General features: G+C 39.6%; 2 protein-coding genes across 5 annotated transcripts in view; one reads left to right on the forward strand and one right to left on the reverse strand.

The window, feature by feature from the left end:
• LOC139768413 (uncharacterized) overlaps positions 1-22179 on the forward strand; it is a 370378-nt gene that overhangs the window by 143189 nt on the left and 205010 nt on the right. The window lies entirely within an intron of this gene.
• Positions 1-22179, reverse strand: part of LOC139768408 (synaptogenesis protein syg-1) — a 268779-nt gene that overhangs the window by 68852 nt on the left and 177748 nt on the right. For all 4 annotated transcript variants that reach the window (XM_071698554.1, XM_071698556.1, XM_071698555.1 and 1 more), the window contains one exon: positions 7247-7376. In XM_071698554.1, coding sequence (XP_071554655.1) covers positions 7247-7376 — 130 coding nt within the window. The remainder of the gene's footprint in view (positions 1-7246; positions 7377-22179) is intronic.

Consider the following 22179-nt stretch of genomic DNA (forward strand, 5'->3'; position numbering starts at 1 on the left):
GTTTTTAACGTTACACAAATAAACGTGCTCTCTTTTTGCACGTTTAATTAAGACAACTAAAACGTAAACAGAAATTAAAAGTTCTTTAAGTCTTTTTGCGTCTAGTTTCGTAGAGCGTCTTTTATTTCCTTTAACTTGAAGCAGTCAAAGAAGATTTTAATTTAAAAAATATAGATGTATTACAAATTGATTTAAAATTAATTTGAGAACTTTTTCTCGTATTTCCACGATATTTAAGTCCAGAGTGATTTAAGGTTCGATTTTGCAATTACGTTCAACTACACTTCGGTCCTACATCGGAAGAAGCAAACATTGCTCGATGTGGTCGATCAATACGCTTAAAGACTTAAGACTTATATTTTGCATTGTCTGGTGGACTTTACCCAAAGTCGGCGTCTGACTCAATCCGTTATAGCATCACTGTGTTTGCCTGAAATTCGGTTCTACTACTGCCAAAATCTTTACTAAAACATACACTGCACGTACGTAACCAAAATGTACTAGACAAACATATACGTTTGTAAAAAGATGAGAAAAATCGTACAAAAATAACAATGTAGCGTGACATTTTTTTATAACTTTTTAGATTAGTGGGTATTTTTGAAATAATATAACATTGCATGTTGAAAAGGTCAGCCGTTTTAACGAAGTATAGATGATACGATGACCGTTTTCTCCCTATTTATATATAAAAATATCGATTGATACTGTAAAATAAATCAATTTTTTTTATTTTTATCCATTTTCAAAAAACTCTAGTAAGTATATAGGTTCTTGTACTGAAATAGATCAGCTGTTGAACAGTTTCGACTTTAAATATGAATCTATAATAGAACAAAAATAGAAAGAAGAAATTACGATAATGACGGTTATACTAATGTAATCTTTGTTTATGGAGTAAATATAACTGAAATATAATAAAACCACTAGACATCTCGAGAAACGCGCAGCGAATAGAAATGTCAATATTTCCTTGAGTATCTTGCTTGAGTATGATACATTAACCATAATATAATGAACTTGTAACGTCAATGTTAGCTTTCCGTTCGTTTCATTATGAATTTCCTCTTTTCGAGGGCACACAATAGGCATTATGTATGCGGCACTCCCGTCAATTGATTTCCACGTTATAAAGTTTCAAAATTTTAATTCGATCGCAAACTTCCGCACGAGGACGTGTAAGATGTTAAATAAAATAACAGACATCTCCATTTTGCAGCACGCTCGAATGTAGCAACCGTAGTTCTTATGCAATATTTATGCATCGCGGAAGAATTGTTACGTCTTTCGTTTGCAACGTCAATCCCTCTGTCTAGAAGCGGCCGCCTTTGTTTCTATTTTCGAACATTCAGGTGTATACGATCGCACGTGTAACGGCTAAGGAACGAGATCGACGATAATTACCAGTAAAATAGTAATGCAAATGCGCGATAGATTAGCATGTTGGCGTACGCCGGCTGGGCGAGATCTGACGCTTCTTCCCCGTTTGCACGATACGGTATAATGGCTTTCCGATATTTATAACAGACGCTCGGAAGAAAGCTATAGCCTTAGAAATCTCTATTTTTAATCGCAATGGAGATTACCAATTCGCGTTTGTGTAAATATAAAAGATATCATGTTCAAAAAAAAATTGAGTGTCTCTTACATCTAAACTTTAAAATTCTTTAATGTTAGTGCAGTATTAAAAAATGTCTATAATAAATTTTTCCGCAAATCAACTCAAGAGAGTTTGGAAGTAATATAAAGTGAAGAAATCTGTAGACGTTTTATTTCGATGAATAGTAATCTCGAAATTAAAAATGTATTTTGATCCGTCTGGCAGCGGCACGATTGTTAAATGTAATGTTATAGCCCCACGTCAACCCCGACACTTCTAAAGCAGGCAAGTTGATATCATCTGTGATTACGAGATACATAACGAAACGCGTCTCGTAATAACGCAAAATGCAACGATCGCTACACGTCCGTACACGAATGTAGCGCGCATGTAGGAGATTTGACGTTAATGAAAACGCTCGCGTACGCCAATTCAACTTCAAATTGAATTCGTTTATGACATTTCGTGACTTCACAGAGAGAACGGCACGACAAAATACAACAAAGAGCTGGCTGACTACAGCGAAATAGCCGTCGTGAAATGAGGTTGCAATATCAGAAATTGGGATACAACACATGTTTGCGCTAAGTGTACCGCAGAAATAAGATATTTACGGAGTTGCAAGATAATTTGTTCAACCGGCAAATCAAACCGGTTTCGGAGAATCAATAAGCACTCCATTTTTATTCATACCGTTATATTGATTTCGCGACCAGAAGTTGAAAATTCGAAATTATATCTTGCAAATAACGAAAATATTTTAATCGGATAGAGTAAAGTATTCATATAAAAGATCAAAGTTTCCAGAGACTCCATGGCTCTCGTGGTTCCCAGGCATTTTAATAACGTTGAAATATATATTGACTTCGCCAAAGCGGCGTTATAACAAGGTGCTTAAAAGTTTGCGGGTTGCAAAACAGAATTGCGCGGTCGCGTAATGTAAATATAACGCGTAATGTGGTCGGCCCATGTTAAGCCAACTTTATGGCGAACGAATTTCAAGCCTTTCGACATCATTAAAAGGTGGCCGAGGAGAGGACTGAATGATTAAACGACATAATTTGAACGTTAGCGCGATAGCAACGTCACGTCGTAATTTATTGCATCTAATATTCATTACACGATCGCGCGCGCGTGCAATGTATCTTTAATTGATAACAATTTACTTTAAGCGTCTCACGTGCAATGCTCAACGCCCTGCGTTGAGCTCGTCAAATAATATAAAAGCGATATCGAGATTTTGAAGATTAATGTTTATGCTCGCGGACCGGTGCACAGTTGTATCGACTTTCCGTTAATATCGTTTTAATTAAACTTATCTGGCAGTCCTTATCGGAGTATCGATTTGTCGGCATGTCTGAAGTAAAGTGACTGGCAAATTACGTATCCATGAATAAAGCCGATAATAGCTAATACAGAGCAATTTTCGAGACTGAAATACATTAACCGAGGCAGGAAGATATTACCCGTTGACACGCTCGTTTGCTATTCTAGTTAACATCTAGTTAAAATCTAGTTAAAATCTAGCTGAAATTTTACTCTCTCGCGCGCTTTCCCCAATCCTCTCGTCGATCGACGAATAAGTAAGAAATACTTATCAAAGTTTTTACACTCCATACCTGCGTTTAACGTAGAAATGTTATTCTGATTTTTATTTTTCAAACGTGCGAGTCGCGTTTGACGTCAACGGAAGATGAGCGTAAAATTTACCGCGGTATTTACGTTCGGTTAAATGCGCGACGAATATAACGATCGACGTCTCTTTCCACAAAGCGCGCGAACTTCTTCCCTTCGGACGTGATCGATACGACATACGGAGACGTACAATGTCATCGTCCGGATATATATTTATCGACTTGCGTCAATTTTACAATCTAACGTGATTTACGAGGCGGATTCTCGTGACGTTTTCAATGCCGGGCGAAAGCTGTTATAGACAGAAAATCGGTTACGTGACGAATAACGTACATACCGCGACCGTGAAAAATGACCGGCGTTTGACAAAGCGGCTTCCCTTAAATCGCGCCACCGGCGCGATACACCATTATCTCGCGGAACGTCTTGGCGCCCTTCCGCCTTCCGCCCTGCCTTCTATACGGCTCTCTCCTGTCGCCCTTTCTCGCGCGTCTAGCTCTTTCCCTTTTACGAGTTCCGCAGCATGCGACTCCATTATCTCTCGACTGCGCTATAGCGAAGCAATTCCGCGAGAGACGACATACTCTCGAGGCAAGTGGCTCGATAGAATTCATTAAGAGCATCAGCACAGCCGCAGCGACCGTAGACGGATATGAACGGTTTACGATTGTCGCTGGAATTAACGGCGGGAGGTACATCGATGTTTACTTACGCTTTATGCACATTGTAATTCCCACTGGCTGCCCCGGGCGCGTTTTCCATTAGTTGATAGCGACGTTCGCATTACCGTAATGAAAAGAGCGACGGGATCTCCCCGACACCTCGAGGCGCGATTAATTTGATTAAGATCGCGCGGCTTCTTTCAATCGCCTGTAAATTGATAAGCGACCGCGAGGACGGCCGCTTAACGACACAACACTCGGCACGGGCATGTACACTTATGTCGTAGCTTGACGCGGCGTTCCGCGACCCCTTTCAGACTTAGACACGACAAACAGAAAGTGCAAAACTCTGTCGTGCAACGAAGCGACATTGAATCTAGAACAAGCAACCGCAACTATGGACTCTAATTGTTGGTTTGAAAACAGTTACTTCAACAGAGAGAGTCAACCACTCTTGACACTGTAAACAGTAGATTCCAAGATCTAATTTGTATGTATATGTCCTACCGACTAATCTGCGGATGTATACGTCGAACCTAGTATTTACAGCATCAATCGTGGTTTCCGTTATGATTCACAAGCCGAAGCTATGAACTTCACAGTTAAAGCTCTTTATCCTGTCAGAGATTCCATTCAAAAATTCGTGATCATATTGACAAGCTCAATTTTCATATTACAGAATTAATCTTTTCTACTTAAATACATGTGTTTTCTATCTACAGCTATCTTTATTCATCTCTGCTACTTTGAAATTTAAATGTGCGGCAATGTTTTATACGTTCCAAATTTCAAATCCGCGCACCTTAAAATGTACAAGTGCTCGAAAGAGAGGAAATATTTTAATTTTGTGAAGCTCATTCGTTCAAATTAATTAAATTTTTAGCTAAAGAAAACAGATTTTCGTTTTTAAGGCTTTTGATATACACGATTTCAGGAAATGGAATTTAGAATTTATCCTTCTATATTTCTTCTATTTTAAGTAAAAAGTATATATAAGAAAGAGGCGCGCGAAAATGAATGGATCTGACAATGGTGCGCGTTCGTCTTGTCGGCAACTTTACATAAGTGACAGACAGCGAATTGCATGCCGAGTATGCCGACAACGGAATAGAGAAATCTATCTGACGAGTGAGTACTCCTGCCGATTTGATTGCGGTTGACGTATTGAGGAAAATGTAACAAACAGTCCATCGCTTTTTCATTCGGACTTTCAATTCCACGTTGTGAATTGTGACTCGCGATCCGACGATTTTATCCAGCACCGACGTACCAACGAGCAATCTTTTAGTAGCCTGGCTTTCGTGCGAGTGCTTTTCCTCGTGCGATCGAAGAATAATATTTGCAATATTTTTCGTGTAACGCGAAATGGCCCTCAAACTACTATTCGCGAGTTGTCTAGGAGCGTAGCGCGCGTTTTCAAACATCCATTTTATATTTAGACCATTATATATTTATGTTTCGTATCAGTTTATATAATATCAAAGACGCAGGAGACATTTAGATTTGAAGCTTTCGTAATCGACTCAGGGAAAGTTTAGGAAGTCCCAGTATAACCGATTCGTAACTCAGTTACTATTTGTTTTATGCTAACGTAGAGTTAATTACACCGATGCCGGAGTTGATGTTTGAGATGCTTGATTATATTTCGCGGAATTGCGTTTAATTCATTTTCATGCGATTGCGAGGAATTTACTTTGCCATTAGGATGATGGCTTTTCGGGTACTAACGCTAATTATTTTTACATAGTCCAAAGAAAAATGATCAAAAAACAAAAAGGAAATATATTTTATTTTATTTTTTCTGTACGCAAAATGTATAGTATACTAAAAAATTAATAAGTCTATATGTGTGTGCATTGATGTGTATACATATATTGAAACTTCGACATATGCAACTTTGGATATTAAAATATATGTGAGTGGCCCATACTCTTTCTATATTTTTTCTATTAGACGTACATACATGCAAACTGGACTAGAACTATTCTGTTATTTCTTGATAACAACGGATTTATAATTTAAATTTCATTAGTCGGTCTATTCGGGTACCCCTCGTATAATACATCCACAATGATTACTCGACCGGTGGAATGTTTGTGGAGAGGCCGTAAATATGAAAGTCATCTTTAGCCACCCCCAGTTTGTATATTTTTTTGCCTCGTCGGATTCGTGCTCGGGCGAGCTCACATTTTCGCAAAGCGGTTGGCTGGCCGCCGCGGCCGGTATCGGGTGCTGCCATCGAAAAATCGACGTCTAGCCCGCACACGAAAGCGGACCCCCGGCCCTGCTTCGCTACACGCGAGTGTAGTGGCCGCACGCGTGAATATCGCTTACGTGGACCAACCTCGCCCGGGACTTCTTCCTATCGTCGCCCTTATCGTGACATTTAACGAGCCCAGGTCACGTTGTATATCCAGGGTGCTCGCTTTTTATACGACCGTACCGCAATGGTAAGTTAACTCCGATACAGAACGAGGAGATAAGTGATAAAGGTAGGCGAATGAGCCAGCAGGAAGAAATAATTATCCACCATGCAATGAAACACAGCGACTCTATGACACGACTAGCTCGTTATAACATTCGATAATTACGTAATGCTATGTCTGAGGCTATGTCTTTGCTTGCTTGAAAACACGTCGTACATTTAGAATACTGACTTTTTATACAATCCTACAGTAATGGTAATCTAACTCCGATATGAAAAAAAAAGATAAATGATAAAAGTAGACGAATGAGACGATAGGAAGAAATAATTAATCATTATACTACTGAATAAAACATTGGATCCTCCTCCTTCTCCGCCTCTCTCTCTCTTTCTCATTGATTCGTATACATCTATTATTTAAACAAAATTGAACGAGATATGTAACTAAAAATACAACATTAAATGTGGATACAACTTACATTTTGAAAACATGTTAACGAAAATTAATTTCGTTATTTTTAATTTGATTTCGAGATATAATTAATTCATTAAAGATTAATGTTATTTCAAAGATTCCAATCTGAGAGAACATTTTCTTGGGTGTGTGTCTTAATAAAATCTTATTAATTCATATATTATCTCAAATATTATATTTGATTACCAAAGTCTGGAAAATGTTCTTAGAAGGATTTTTTAAGAGACAATATCAATTACCAAGAGTTCTTAGTAATATTATTGATATTACAAAATTACATATAGAGTATATTTATCGGAATAAAACAGAAAAAATGCTAGATATGCAAAAATTATGACCTTATACGTATCTCTTTTATTCAACGACTTCTCGCATGCGATGTACGTTAACTGAGTTAACTCCCAAGAGTTTTGCTTAAGAACCATAAAAAGCAGGAGTTAAGAGCTTACCTGTAAATCGGAATGACGTCACTCTTGTACCAGACGACCAAGATAGCGGAATCGTTGGAATGAGGTGGACGAATATCGCATGGCAGCTCGGCCGTTCCACCGAGGACCGCTCTTGCAGACAATGGCGGCCCTAGAACACGAAATATACTTGATCGAATAGTTGCCACCTGCATCTCCCGTCGATTCTACGACCGGAAGAATTTTACGCGATAGATCTTTTACTGTCAGCGACAGTTGTTTAAAATCATTGCTTTTAATAAACACATATTATTAATGCATTCGTTAACGCATTTCTCGAATCTCTCTCTGTTGTTTTCATTCATAAATACATTGTAAAGAACTAATGTTCTTTACAATATTAATTAAAAATTTAATACAAACGACCATCAGGCTCACGCATAAAAGGAAAAAATAATAGATACATTTAATTTATTGAAGAATTTATTGAGATTTTATTTAATTTATTGAAAAATTATATAAATGCGAGAATAAAAAGAAATTATTTTCTTTTACCGACACGTGTAATGGCTAATTCGATGCCGAGTAATCGCATCATCGTGACACAACGAGCTTCATGTTCAATAAGATCCGCGTTATTACTACCCTTACATTGCGTTACCGATAACTTTGAGTGGTCATTTCCGCGACGTAGGAAATCCGTTTTACTTACAAATAACAGGGTTGACTGACGTAGGTGCGACACGAAAGGTGATGGCGTTTCATAGAGAACCCTGTTCTTTACCAAGAAACGGTCGCGTATTATCGTTATTATCGTTATTATCGTTACCGTACACACAGCGTACATCACATTTCAACTCCAATAATTTTCTAAATTATCCTTTCACATTAATGCTTTCGCATTACGCGACTTACTGCGAAGATATGGATCTCAGAATTTTAGAAAATCAACGATTTGGTTAAGGAAGCTTTAACAAATTAATACTTTAATAAATTAGTACATCACTATTATCGATTTTTTCAATTAAACATGAAATTGCTGTAGTTATTTCATATTTGATGAAGTTGAATCAAATACATGGCAATCACTCAAAACAACTTAATCTATTAATTCTAATCGATTTAAAAAACAGACACGGTTTTGTTTTCATGATGCGCAAAATAATAATAGCAAGTGTTGCTGAGAGACAATTCAGCGATTTATACGTCAAGTCCGACGAAATTTGTGATAACATTTTGCCTCTTTCCCTTCAAGATGGACGATTGAATGCTTCCGAGATGAAACGAGGAAAAAACCGAATCCGAGGCGAAGATATCGGCGTTATGCAGAACGGAGAAAGGTCACGTCACAATTTCGCGCTCCAGAAAACGCCGTTTCCACTGGACAGCATTTGGTCTGGGTCAGGTATTGAAGGATCGGCGAGAATATTTGCGGAGGAGATGGGCGACGGAAGAGGATGCCAGGGGAGGACAACGCGGCCGGCCGGTCGGCCGGCGCGCCGGAAAACGGAAACGGATGTATATATGCCGGTTGTCCGAGCGTATTAAAACTGAGCGAATAGCGAATGGATTTCCTTTCCAGTCTGTCGACCGTAGAGGAAACGCGAATTCTCTCGTACGTGAGCTCTCTCTCTCTCTCCCTCCCTCTCTCACTCGAATTGGATTTTTTCAAATTCCTCGGCTCTCAGTTTTCGAATTGAACGTCAAACAAAGCGATTCGCTGAGATTCTCGAGCGTTCTATGATTGATCAAACTTATTTCAAAGTTTCGTTTGAATGCGAGACAGAGAGAGACAGAGAGAGAGAGAGAGAGAGAGAGAGAGAGAGAGAGAGAGAGAGAGAGAGAGAGAGAGAGAGAGAGAGAGAGAGAGAGAGAGAGAGAGAGAGAGAGAGAGAGAGAGAGAGAGAGAGAGAGAGAGAGAGAGATCCGATTGGTTATTACCGATTCACTTTTTTTTTAGAGCTGTTGATTTTGTAAAACACCGCTGTGTGATATTCGTGGATGTCGTATTGAAAAGAGTACCGAATTTTTTTTCAAATTAAAGCTGCACGAATTGCTAGAAAATTATGTTTTTATTCCCTAAAATATTTCCTAACAATCCATTTTATTTCTTTCATTTTTAAAACATTTTTTCCTACTAATTATGTGATATCTATTTTGTTTTGTATCATGAATTTCTTATTAATTTCTGAAGGTTATAATATGTGCAAGCACATGTAGACGGAAATTAATACTTTGGAGAAGAATTAATAATCTGAAAATTTTCAACAGAAAATATCTTGTAAAGTAAAAATGAATGGAGAACAACAGTTCTTTTATATCTTAAAAGCGTAAAATAACATTCATTATTTTCGTTGTATAGGTACTCTCGAAAATGTTACAACTCTTCCCTCATTTACAGAGAAACAATATGATATGCAAAACAAAAGTGGCGGGCATTCCATTATCAAACTTGGCGAAACCTTTATCTTACCTCGTCCAAATTTCTGAGTTTCTGTCATAAGAGTCATTTCTCTTCCTTACATTTTCAGCCCCATGAGCGATAGTTCGCACGGCGCGCATATTAGGTCTCTCGTTCCAAGTTTTGAATTTTTAAGCAGAATTTTCACTCTGTGCCGCCGTCACGGGAGGGAATATATTATGCAGTCCCTAATTTACCGTCCAAGAGCTGGTCGTTTTAGTCTCGCAGAACGGAGAAACGAGTTTACGCGGATGAACAAATGGAAAGGCTCGGCGGTGTCTATTTCACCGTTTATTCGAACATCCCACGGCTGACGGTGATACGTCCGAATTTAAACGCAAGATTGACGAACGTTATTAGAAGACAGCGCATTGGCTTTAATTAATATTTAATCAATTATATTTGTAATTGTAATAGAAGGGGAGGCACACATTAATTACATCGCTCCCTGTTATGTATTTTCATTATGATAATGTACCTTTTGCATATCATTGACATAGAGTGATAACAGTTAATTAAATTTGACTATCAAAATTTCGGGTCACTTGATGTGTATTAATTTTAAACCGCGCCTCGTCAATTTGATAATGTTCAAACTTTTCAATGTTCTAGTAAAACTATTTTTAATTAGATCTTCTGCGATTCTCTTCTTTTACAATAATATCCATGCACAAAACATACAGTTTGAAAAATAACATATTAACATAGAAATACTAACATATGGGATTACACGATGTACGATGGGATTTGAAAAATTGAAAATTCATTAAGACACAATAGAATTACTATCACAAATCAAAATTTTCCATTAAAAGAAATCTATATATTGGTACGTATAAAAAATTTTTAAAGAAATATTATTTTTAAAAAATTATAATTTACTCCTCACTAATTACATCAAAACGTCAAAGTCAATAATAATAAAATTAGTTTCAAAATGTAACGAAACCAAGAAGATGTAGAACACATTGGTTATACAACGAAACCTTTATAAATGTAAACCGAAATGTTCTCTAGCCAGTGCAAATAAATCGCATAGCTTAAACCAACACACAGCGTTGAAACTACCTGTATAGTCACACCATATGGAATTCTTCCTAGTTTCAAATCCGGGGCAGTATCAGGCGGATAGAGAAAAAGTGCATTGAAATTTCACTCTATAGATTTTAAGCCGGAGCGCGCGCCGATAGGCGCCAATCCCTTTGGCGTATTCGCGATATAAAGTACACACCTCGGGATTCGTCGCGATAGGGTTTTACATGCCAGAGAGAGAGAGAGAGAGAGAGAGAGAGAGAGAGAGAGAGAGAGAGCGCATTGATTTTCTTGATTAAATCATCCGTATTCAAAATTTCTATTAATCGATCTCGCGGGATATACGCGAGCGCGTGTACAAACTCGTCTCCTCCGGATGATCAGGTGAGAGTAATCCCGTTGCGTCGGGGTCAATGCATCCGGCAGACAGAAACGCTAATTAAATTTGCAGGCAACCGAAGTGGCACCACTCCGCCGCGCGTGTGCGCCTTTTTTTCGCGTATTATACATTTATACTTTCCGAGAGACGGGAGGTCCGCGCCTCACAGACATCTTTACCGCGTGCTCTTCCATTTTTCTTGCGTCCCCGTAGCTCATAGAGTTAACGTTAACGGTATTATCCGGCGCCGGGAACGCGCGGGAATGCTTTTTACTTCCCCTACCCTATATCCTACCCTGTCCTATACCGCACGTATCTACGTATACGTACGTAGGATCCGGTCTCGCGTGTACGCCGGTATAAGCGTACAAAACAACGGTTTTCACGGCGTCCGCTAAATTTCCCTTGGGCTACCCGCGGTGCATTATGTGTCCTGAAGGGTAGCGGGCAACTGCGGATCGCCCCTGTCGTCCCGTCGTGTGCCTTGTCCCCCGTCCCTCGCGTGATCTTCCCTCTGTTGCCTGCCCGGAGGCAAACGGCGCGCGACAGCCGCGAATCGCGCTGAAAAGCGTTTTGAAAAAAACGAGAGCCCCTGTGACGCGCCGTCTGCCTATTTGACATACTTTTGAAAAAAAAAAAAGGATAACGCGAGAGCGTGAATAGCGAGCCGGTGCGATCCCTTTCGCCGGTACGCGCGAGCAGGAATTCTTCCATAGGTTTCGCGTTTCATTGATGATTTTTTCAACGACGGGCGAGCATTGTGCCCGTGGAGATTCGTGGAAGTTGTATCGTTATCCCGACGAGAGAGAGAGAGAGAGCATTTTTACACTCTGACTTTCGCTTTGCAGAAATCGTCACGTTGGAATTAATGAAATGTTTACTGCAAAAAATTATCACGCGGTTTTTATTCCGTTATCGACGCTATATCGAAACATTCCACCTTTTCTCAAACTGATTCGAAATTGGGCTTCTACCTCGATAAAAAACAAAATTTTCGTTCTATACACGTTGCCAGGCATGTTGGAGTGAATTTCCGCCTCGACGAGAAAGAATAACATTGCGTACGTGATACTACCCGTCTCGCGCGAGAGATAGTTTCTTCTTTTTTTTCCTCCCCGGGGATCCAATTTCGAAAATTTAATACACGGCGTGTAGCAAACTAGCTCGCGAAGTTTTGAAAATCGCAGTCCCAATGATTAATCTTCGGGAGCCGTGAATCACGTCAACCGAGATGTAATCGTGCGGCTGGCGCGAACTATGTAAAAATATATTTTTCAATAAATATAAAATATTCTTAACGATTTAGCCTAAATATATAGCATAAAGTATTGATATGAAAATGCTCGGAATATAAATGTATAAAAAGTATCTTTTTGATAATTCAAATTTTTGCGTGAAATATACACACATAAGAGAGGTATCGACCAGCCACGTATTGCACAACGTTGCTGTTGCCAATAGGTGGAATTACATACGTCAAAGTGACGATTCTTTCGGAGAATTTCGTCGGAAAAGTGTACACCGCCAGCACGGATATTTACTATGTAACGTGGCCCTGCCGTATGTCGCGGCGCCGGGAGGAAAGTGATATCGTCGACGCAGCGGAAAAGCCGCTCTTTATGAAATGTTGCTGAATCGACGGTGCGGTTTTCATGTACCTGGCCCACGGGCGTACGAGAGTTTACACAAGTTTCATGTGCTTCGGGAGGAAATGAGTAACAAGGAAAGGTTGTGCCAAAATCCGAAAAGATCGATGGTAAACGATAGAGGTCCTTGCGCGAGAAACATTTTGTTCGTATAAAAAACTCTGCAGCCAAATTGCTCTCGAAACCTGTTTCAAAAGCGTAACGAAAAACAGACTCCAAATTTGTCAATGAATTCTTCCCTGATACGGGTCCGCACGTTATGATACATCCTGTATAACTGTAATGTATTCGAAGCGTTAATTTACAAGGATCTCAATTTGCACGATAGTTTCCAAAGCATTAAAGCAGCAACAACGAAAATTAAGAGCTATTTGCGAGCTAACGATCGATATGTGCATATGCAATTGCAACCCGCAATAATTATTAAGTCACAGCATGATGTAAATATCACGACGATGTACCAGTCAAATTGGAAAGATTCTCAAAGTAGAAGAATTCTTTTCTATTTTTGATTAATTTCTTCATTGTCCGGTAACAAATAAAAAACATTTATTACAGCTTTGCGCACACGATGAAAATAATCGAGCTAGCTTTAATGACAATTCACTTTAATGCCTTACACAATTCCCTTAGGTACTTTACGATTGCTAATTTATCTTGCTTAACTGATTAGCGCGATAGCATATTTCGCAGTCTTTACGTTGCGGAGGGAGCAAGATACGCGAATATCTCGCCGATAAGGAATACAGGAATGCGGTGGCCGCGCTGCCGAAGCTAGAGGCCGGAAATCAGTGTTACGGCTACCCTCGTCTGGGCAAGCCCTTACCACGCGCAGAAATAACCCAAACGGGGGCTATCCGACTAAGCCGATAATCCGCGGGTCAGACAGTGTCGAGAAGCCGTACAACTTTGCTTAGCCCCGTCCTTTACCCCTCGGTCGTCCGTGCCCTACGGCCGTCCACGGAAACCTGCGGTTAGCTGGGAGCTATCGTTTCTGCGCTCTGGCCACACCTCGTAGAAATCAATTTACTCTCGGGCGATTCCACGGGATCGGATCGGCGGGGAAAGATCGCCGCTGAGCGAAGACGAGGATTAGGGGAGAATAAATACGAGGATTCCGCGGAGTCTTTAATAATCGAAGACACGTCGATATATGTCGCGGCTCGCCGGTTTCGATTGTAGGTAATTTAAGCAACAAGGTTCAACTAGCGTAATTTCAGAAGAGAAGATGGGCAAATACGATATTTGATGATCGAAGATCCATTTAATATTGAAGTCGACTTTATCATCAGTGGTTACGTATTATTCGCAACAGCATTTCATTATTTTAAAATTCACTTAATTAATGTATTATACTTGCAATTGAAAGATAATATGTATATTTTTAAATTGAAATTTTATTCAACTTGGAAAATTCGTTCCAATCGTTCGTTTTTACATTCCATCATATTCTATATCTTTCTTTTTTAATACAGAATAGAAAATTTATTTAATTCTTCAAATCTCACTACTAGCTTTCATATTTTACGATTATTGCACTTCACTCTATTTCACTCTATTTTCTTCTTTTTTAGCATATAATAAAAAAAGAAGTAAAAACCGAATGCTAAAATCAAAGATCTAAATTTTTGTATTATGAAATTAGAATGTTAAACAAAAGTTTATTTTAAAATTTGTATTACACATCACACAAGTCAAATACAGAGTACATAACATTCACACAAGTTAAAAAAATGTAGGATCATTTTTCCATTTCAAATGTTATAATCTCACTCTACTTTCCTGTCGACATCGATTATGCTGTTCACCGAAAATCCGATCTATTCGTTTTTCCAATCACGCAGGTGTTTCTGTAGCTTCTTCGCTCACGGGGGAAAACAACCCAGAAACAAGTAAACTGTGAGAACTTCGTTTAATCGAGATCAATCGCCCGGGCAACCGTCCCCGTGTCAAATTGTCAGGAACGAGCGCCACGTGTGTCACGTATTGCGTGGGAGAAAGGAAGAGAGGTCATTTCCTTCCGATGACCACGTGGTCATCAGATCGCTCCGGTCAGAGCATTCGAATAATAAAATTGGAAACGTCAACTCCCATGCGTATATGTGTGCGCAGGCGAAGATATACGTTGCTCCGAGCGTGCAATATCGTCGAGTTTTAGGGTTTTCGCAGCTGTGACAACGGCTGGCCGCAAGGCGGTGTCCCGATTTCCCCCGAAACTTTCGCCAATATCATCATAACCGTAATTCCACGATTCCGTTGGGAACTTTTTTCCATTCGTACCGTATGTGGTCCTCATTGTCGTTCTCATCCTGGGAACACGAGGAATCTTTCGCGAGGGACTTTTTGCGGACGGGGCGCTCTCCGTAATGCGGTACTCTTTGCGGTAGACAAAATTATTTTGCGGAACTTATCGCCTCCTTTTCGATAAATTGCAATACGTTCGTACATCGCGATGTAGATATCACATACAGATATTATTCAGTTCTGTGAAGTAATCATTTCGCATTAAAAGCGAATATCTTGATTTATAGAAGTGGACGGAAAACAAATGGCCTTGTAAGTTGTGTGAAAATCACAAAATAATATAAATAAAAGCAAGCTTATCTCTTCGCGTCCAGCAAGCTGGGTCAATCGCTTGCTTATGTTGATCTTTAATATACGAAATATGAAACATTCATCTTAGATCTCGTCTAGTCCAGATATCTAAAGATGTCGGCGATAGACGGTGGCGGTTTCATACAAGCGACCAAGCGTATATTTAGTATCATGCTTTTTGCAATCTGATTTCCTCTCGCTCGATGCTCCACTTCAAAGCGTGACGTTTAGCCGCTCTTGATCGGCTGTAGCTCCGGATACTGTCGAAGGAAAACGTGAAACGAGAGAGAGAGAGAGAGAGAGAGAGAGAGAGAGAGAGAGAGAGAGAGAGAGAGAGAGAGAGAGAGAGGACAAAGGAAGGCACGCGCGTGATCCTATGATATCCCGCATGAATTGATGGACACACTTGATTTCGCAACCCGCGGACTGTCAAACCGAATAACATACTCAGGTTTACTTTCAAGACACGCACACGAAAGTAATTAACTGCTAAAGCATTTGGAAAAACAAGCTGAGAGATTTTTTTTAAACTACAACTTTCTAATATTAAATCGTGATTAAAAAACATTTATAAGTGGCATGTTTCTGTTTCGTAGGCATAATGGGCTCAATAATTATTTTAAAAATTGTAAAAAATAATTTAGTAATAACGCAGCTCTCTCTATATACTTTTATAGCTTTGCAAGTTATAGCTTTATTATTTTATATATTTTGATCATCTCGCAGTATATTTCACTAAAAAAGATATAACATGCTGCGTACGGCAGCTGTTTTTGTTTCTTTATTTGTTTGGTTCGCTACTCGACATCAAAGCCTGTAGCTTGGGCAATTTCGACCAACCTTGTCGTTTACGCGTCGAGTTTACTCGAGGGAAATGTGATGGAGAAAGCGGTGCGCAGAATACACCCGTTACCCGTTGATCCACTATGCAAAAGCCTACGAACTTGTAGTACCACAAATTGTCGTGCTTGTTTTCGCACGTGCCAAACCTGACCTGTGATTCATTCACATAAATTAGACCCTAGCAAGAAACAAAAGATGCCGTATATTTACTGACATTTTGCTAATAGAAAGCAAACGCAGTAAAATAGTAACGATATAAGAACATGTTGAAAAAAAGAGTAAAATAATCGTAGTAATTATGCTCGTAGTAATAGTTTTAAGTCGTCTATAAAATGTTAATTATATATTTTGTAAAAGAATATACATTTAGCAAAAGAAATGTGTGGAGCTTTTATTCAGTCAGTATAGTCGTCGATAATATTATACAAGTGAAACCATAACGCACTCTCTTATTTCAATTTTTTTAAAAATGCTTCGGCATAAAAATATTTATACAGATCCTTTTCAAAATCTAGTACTGAAATCGCATTTAAGATTTTTGTTGAATATGATATGTAACAAGCCAAATAGAAATCGCGATAGAAATATATGCAAAAATTGAGCGCTGATTGAGTATGTCAATCTAGTTTCTGCTCGCATTTTTCAAGGAGGATAATGGATCGAGAGGTTTTCCGAGTGAGTTTACGGGAGATTCATACTCGATTCACCGCCGATAAGCTCACTCGTAAAGATAAAGACGAAGATACTAGAAAATACTCGAGGGACTCCGGATGCTTTCAGGATAGACAAGGCAATACGATTTCGAGCGGAATGCTTTTGTTTTAGCGTGAAAAAGGAAAAGAACGAATGCACTTAATAAAGCACTCTATTTTTCATAGCTGCTCCAGATACTCGGCCTTTTAAGCATTAATAATTGTCGACTGAAAAGGCAAAAGCGATGTAAACGCTAAGAAGATGGTTTTGAATATAAGTGAAAAAAGAAGTAATGGAATTCATATAATAGAAACGTGTAACAATTGTACAGTGAAAAGAGAAATGATTAAAAGTGTTGAGATAAATAAGGGTAATTTGTAGATTATTATACAAATAAAACATTTTATGTGTGTGTAAAACTTAATAAAATATATCAACAAATTTTTAATTAAACAATCATGAATTTCAATTCATCGTAAACACTTTGCAGTGGCGAAATATACAAGATAAGCTCGATTTTGCTGTTATGTCCTTATCTTTGCTTCTTTCGTTATTTGCATGGTGGATTTTGTCAAACGTAAGCATGCCCTCTAATGAGTAACGAAGTTCTTTATCGTTTCACGATGCTTCTTTTATCGCCGTCGGTGAGAAAATCTGCTTTCCGCTCTTCTCATTCTCACTATACCCTCGCATATATTCAGTCCTTTGTCTGCTACGAAATACCGGCTGTTGCACGTACTCGCACTCTTTTTCCGTTCTCCCCTTGTTCACGAGTATTCTCTTAGGTTCCGGAGATTTTCTCCCGTTAAAGCCGAAGGGCCGTTAATGGGGTCGTTAAAGGTCTCATTAACGTTCTCGCAAAGTAGTCGCAGGGGTGGATAACGACGAAGTAATTAAAATTTGATCAACTTCTTACAAAACCGACTCGTCACTTTTTTTCCAAATAGCAGCATGCAACACGGTTATTCCTTCACCGTTTAAGAACCTATTAATGACATTGAATTAAATATTGAAGAAGCGAGGCATAAACTAGGCTCCCTTTCTTGTAGTCGATGTTTCGAAAAATATCTCTAAAGATTTTTTTAGTCATTTTAGACCTCCCTTTCTCTTAAATGGAAGTAATAGGAATACCGAACGTTCCACCGCCGGCTACAAACGGCTCCTTGGTGATCGGCAACATCCGCGTATACCTTGGTGCGATTTTTCGTACGGGAGTTACTTATGAGCCGAGTCGGAGTTCACTCTCGATAGGGCGAAAGAGAAATGCCGCGGGAGAGGAAGGATGATGAATAAAAGGGAGGGAACGAGAGCGCGGGCGGAAGGTGCCAGGTCGTAACCGTAGAACGATCTCGCCCGAGGGAACGTCCTGCGCCGTATGTCCTCTGCATACAAATGCCTTTCCTATAGCCGTTCACCGAAGCCATCAGGGTTACCGCGGAACGGAAGACTGGCTTGCCAATTTTAAAGGCCGTTTGTGAGTGATGTACAACGTCTGCGCGCACATCTAGCGGGTGCCCGGTTGTTCATTCGACGGTACGTATCGGCGAAAGCATATATACCCCCCCCCCCGCGCGATTCCGTATTGGCAATAAAAACGTATTCCTGCGAATACGTGGATACGGCAGTATGAACCAGGTTGTTTACGGTGGAAAGCGCTGTGTAATAGTTTCGTGCAATTTATTGTCAAGACTGCCTGACCTGGAAAATAACGGACAATAAATCAAATTCGCTCTTGATATTGGATTTAAATCAATTACGTCTCTCTTGTTTAACTCTTAATCTCGTGATTGCACTAAGCGGGGGGGGGGGGGGTATGCGATTGAGTATTAAATTAGATTATACCTGCATCAAATAACTGAAATACAACTAGAAAGCATAGGATTTATGCGTGATTATTTTAAATCGATAATAATTAAATTATTCTTAAATGAAAAGCAAGTGCATACGTGAATAGTGCATTGTTAATTATTTCGTTTCGCCGGCAGTCAATTATCTTCGTATATGGTAAATATGTAACGCAAAATTATATAATTTGGATATAATCTACATGCATTAATTAGAGACAAAAATGCTGATGAAAGATGCATTATATGTGTCCAAATGCATTACCAGGCTAATACGCAAATTAATAAGTAGTTACTGTGTATTGCATGGTTTAATAATTATAATGATGGCCGAACGCTTCTGATCCGTTCGCGTTAATGATCTGCATCCGAAAATATTCTGTTACGGCATCACACAGAAGTTTAATGTTTAATTAGGCAGCTTTTCGAGCTTATTTGATTTGACCCACCGTGCGGAACAATATCTATTTTGCTATGACATTATAAAATTCAACGTCCCAGAGAAGGACGTACTCTATGTATATTTCAGTTTTATTAATTTACTAATTAAAGCTGTTGATCGCAGTCACGCGGTTCCGTTAGAGATATGTACGCTTCGGTACGCTAATAGATTTAATTAAGGTGCATGCATTAATTCGTTTGCACGCCCCGAGAACTTCGGTTTTACAGCTTTTGTTATAGCGCAAATTAAACACGTTAATGATAGTAATGATAATAATAACGAAGATAAATAATTATTATTATTTGCATAATAGGTATCGATAATGAAACGCAATAACGTTTGTTTATAAATTCACGCTTTTAATAGCAATATTTTTGCTCCATATTTTTTCGTCGTGTAAGAATGACGGCGCGCAAAAAGATATGCATAAAACGGAAACTTGCTCCCGCGAACGTAGCACAGCTGCATCAGCTGCACCTGCATTCGCCTCTTTAGATGTCGTGTCATATAGCTGCTGCGACACATTAGATCGCTGTGGAAACTCTCAATAAGAGCGACGTGCACTTTCCCGCGACGGGCGGGGGAAAGGGATGCGAAACGTCTTGCGGTTAGTTTCGAGGCGTTTCGGCGCTGAAGTTCTCCGGCGCGCGATATTCACGACGAGGCGTACGGAGCACTCAAAAAGTTTGGCGAAGGACAAGGGGAGAGAGGCGAGCGCCTCTCAAAGTGAAAACGGTATTTCCGAAAGCGATTAGAGTTGTATGACAGACGGCGCGAATTAATTCGCCGGGATAATTACAGCCGAGTGCACGCCCGACGAGTACGCGCTGTTCTCGTTTTCGAGTTATACCTGCGTTTTTATGTAATTTAGAAGTGCAAATTTTGCTTTTAGCAATTTACGATTAGCGAATGCGCAGAGTAGTTGCGGGCGTTCGATCGTTACAATTTGCAGACGGCACATGGGAGTCATTGTCGTTATCTGTGCGCGTTTTACACGCAACAAGACATTAAAATACCGGCTGGCTGGCTGGCTGGCTGGCTTACGATCAGCAACGGCGCTTTTATCGGGTGAATGCATTTCGGGAGATGATTGGCCCTTATGCAAGAGGGGCGACGTACGGCCGTATACGGAAGTTTGAAGCACGTCGAACTTTCCAAACTATCAGCACTTAGACGATAATTCTCTTGAGGGACGAAGACCGCTCTCAGCGCGACCCTGCCTTGGTGAAAATTAATTACCCTCGTCGATCGCTTTTCATTCTCTCTTTCACCCCGTTCGTGTCTCGGCTGGTTCTCTCCCTTTTCACCTCCACCGATGCACGAAACCCATCGTCGACGACGTTGGGAAGTTGTGTATGCGGGTGACAAGAACGAGAGGAAGTAAGACAGGAGGGAAGGAAGGAAGGAAGGAAGGAAGGAAGGAAGGAAGGAAGGAAGGAAGGAAGGAAGGAAGGAAGGAAGGAAGCAAGTAAGAAAGGAAGGAAGGAAGTAGGAAGGAAGGAAGTAGGAAGGAAGGAAGAAGGAAGTCGCCGAAGTGAAAAAAATATCTCGCCTATAACATGGCATGCGCCAGAAATCAGAGCAGTTTCTCGAAAGCCAACGAATTCTATACGGCGCGACATTCCACAATTTCCACGTACTTGGCGCACTCCGCGTTCTTCGAGTAATTATCCGCGCGTAATTACTCCGTCCCGACTGGTGCATACGTTGTACATGCGCGCCCACGCATACATATGTGGGCGCACTTTAATATATTCATATACATATATACGCTTGTATATGTATATACATATACACATACGGCAGTGCTGAAGTTAAACATGTTAAACATTCAAGATACACGCGCGATCGAATATTATGGTTGTATGCAAAGTATCGATTTTTATACACTGGGACTCATCGGTTCGCTCTCGATCCTTAACAGAAAAAGTTAATACACTGAGGAAAGGTAAACTATTTTACTTGTACCTTTTATTTTTTTGATGTTGCTATTACGGACAGTTGTGTTCTTAGCAATACGGTTTGCATTGTTGAGAATAAGTCAGTTAAACTTCAATGCACAGTAGAAACAACAGTCCAGAATCATGCCAAAATGGCAACGGGAATACAAATTCAAAATAACATGCTGTCAAAAGAAATCGAGTTATTATGTCAAAATATGTTGTGCTCCCGTCGCTTGCGAGAAAAACAAATTATAGATGTGGTTTTAGATATTTTGAAACCTTATAGTTGTTCAAATATTTCTGATATTTTGATAATATTTAAGATAATACGGCCACATTTTTTTATATCAATTTTAATTTACATTTCTGTATAGTTCTAAAATCAACTTTTGATATGTTTTAGAAATTCCATAATACAGTTGCTGCTTTAAGCATAACTGAGAAAAGATCAGTCGAATATAGAAAACTTCAGAAATGATATTTTTGAAAGTGGAGCGATCCAATCTGTTTAATGTAATTATCTATACAGAAATATATAATATAGGAAGAAAAAAAGAAAAGTCTTTAACCAAGAATTAATTATATGTAATTATAACAGAAATGTTTATTCGACCAGAACGGCAGAGGAAATAGCATCATAGCACACAGTATAAGTTACTCGAGTCATCTGCAAGATTAGATATTGGTGGTTCGCTATTTCAGTTATCGACTGGATCGATTTACGATGTCCGGGGATATTTGGAGCATGTGGCCCGGCCCTCTCGCGAATTCTAATACGCGAATGTCCTCCGGCCAAGAATTCTCGTCACGCGGTAAAAGGCTGTGGACCCGCCGGAAATAATAACTCGCCACTACGTGATGTCCTTTCCGAGGGCCGCGCAGTTTGGTTATATAATAAATACTTGCCTTATCCACCGGTTTCACCAAGACTTTCCTGCTTCCGCGGATCATCTTCCGCGCAGTATATATAGAAGCGAAATGAAACTAAGAACCACTCGCCACCATCGGATGGAATCATGCTTCTCTCGCGGTTTCGAGCGGACGGTTACGAGGATTTCCGCGAATAATATCATTTCCATGTACCGTCTCTCATTCGC

Source organism: Temnothorax nylanderi, unplaced genomic scaffold (genome assembly GCF_030848795.1).
Source record: "Temnothorax nylanderi isolate EJ_2023f unplaced genomic scaffold, tnyl_v1.0 TNYL_tig0016_pilon, whole genome shotgun sequence".
In the NCBI taxonomy this organism is placed as follows: Eukaryota; Metazoa; Arthropoda; class Insecta; order Hymenoptera; family Formicidae; genus Temnothorax; species Temnothorax nylanderi.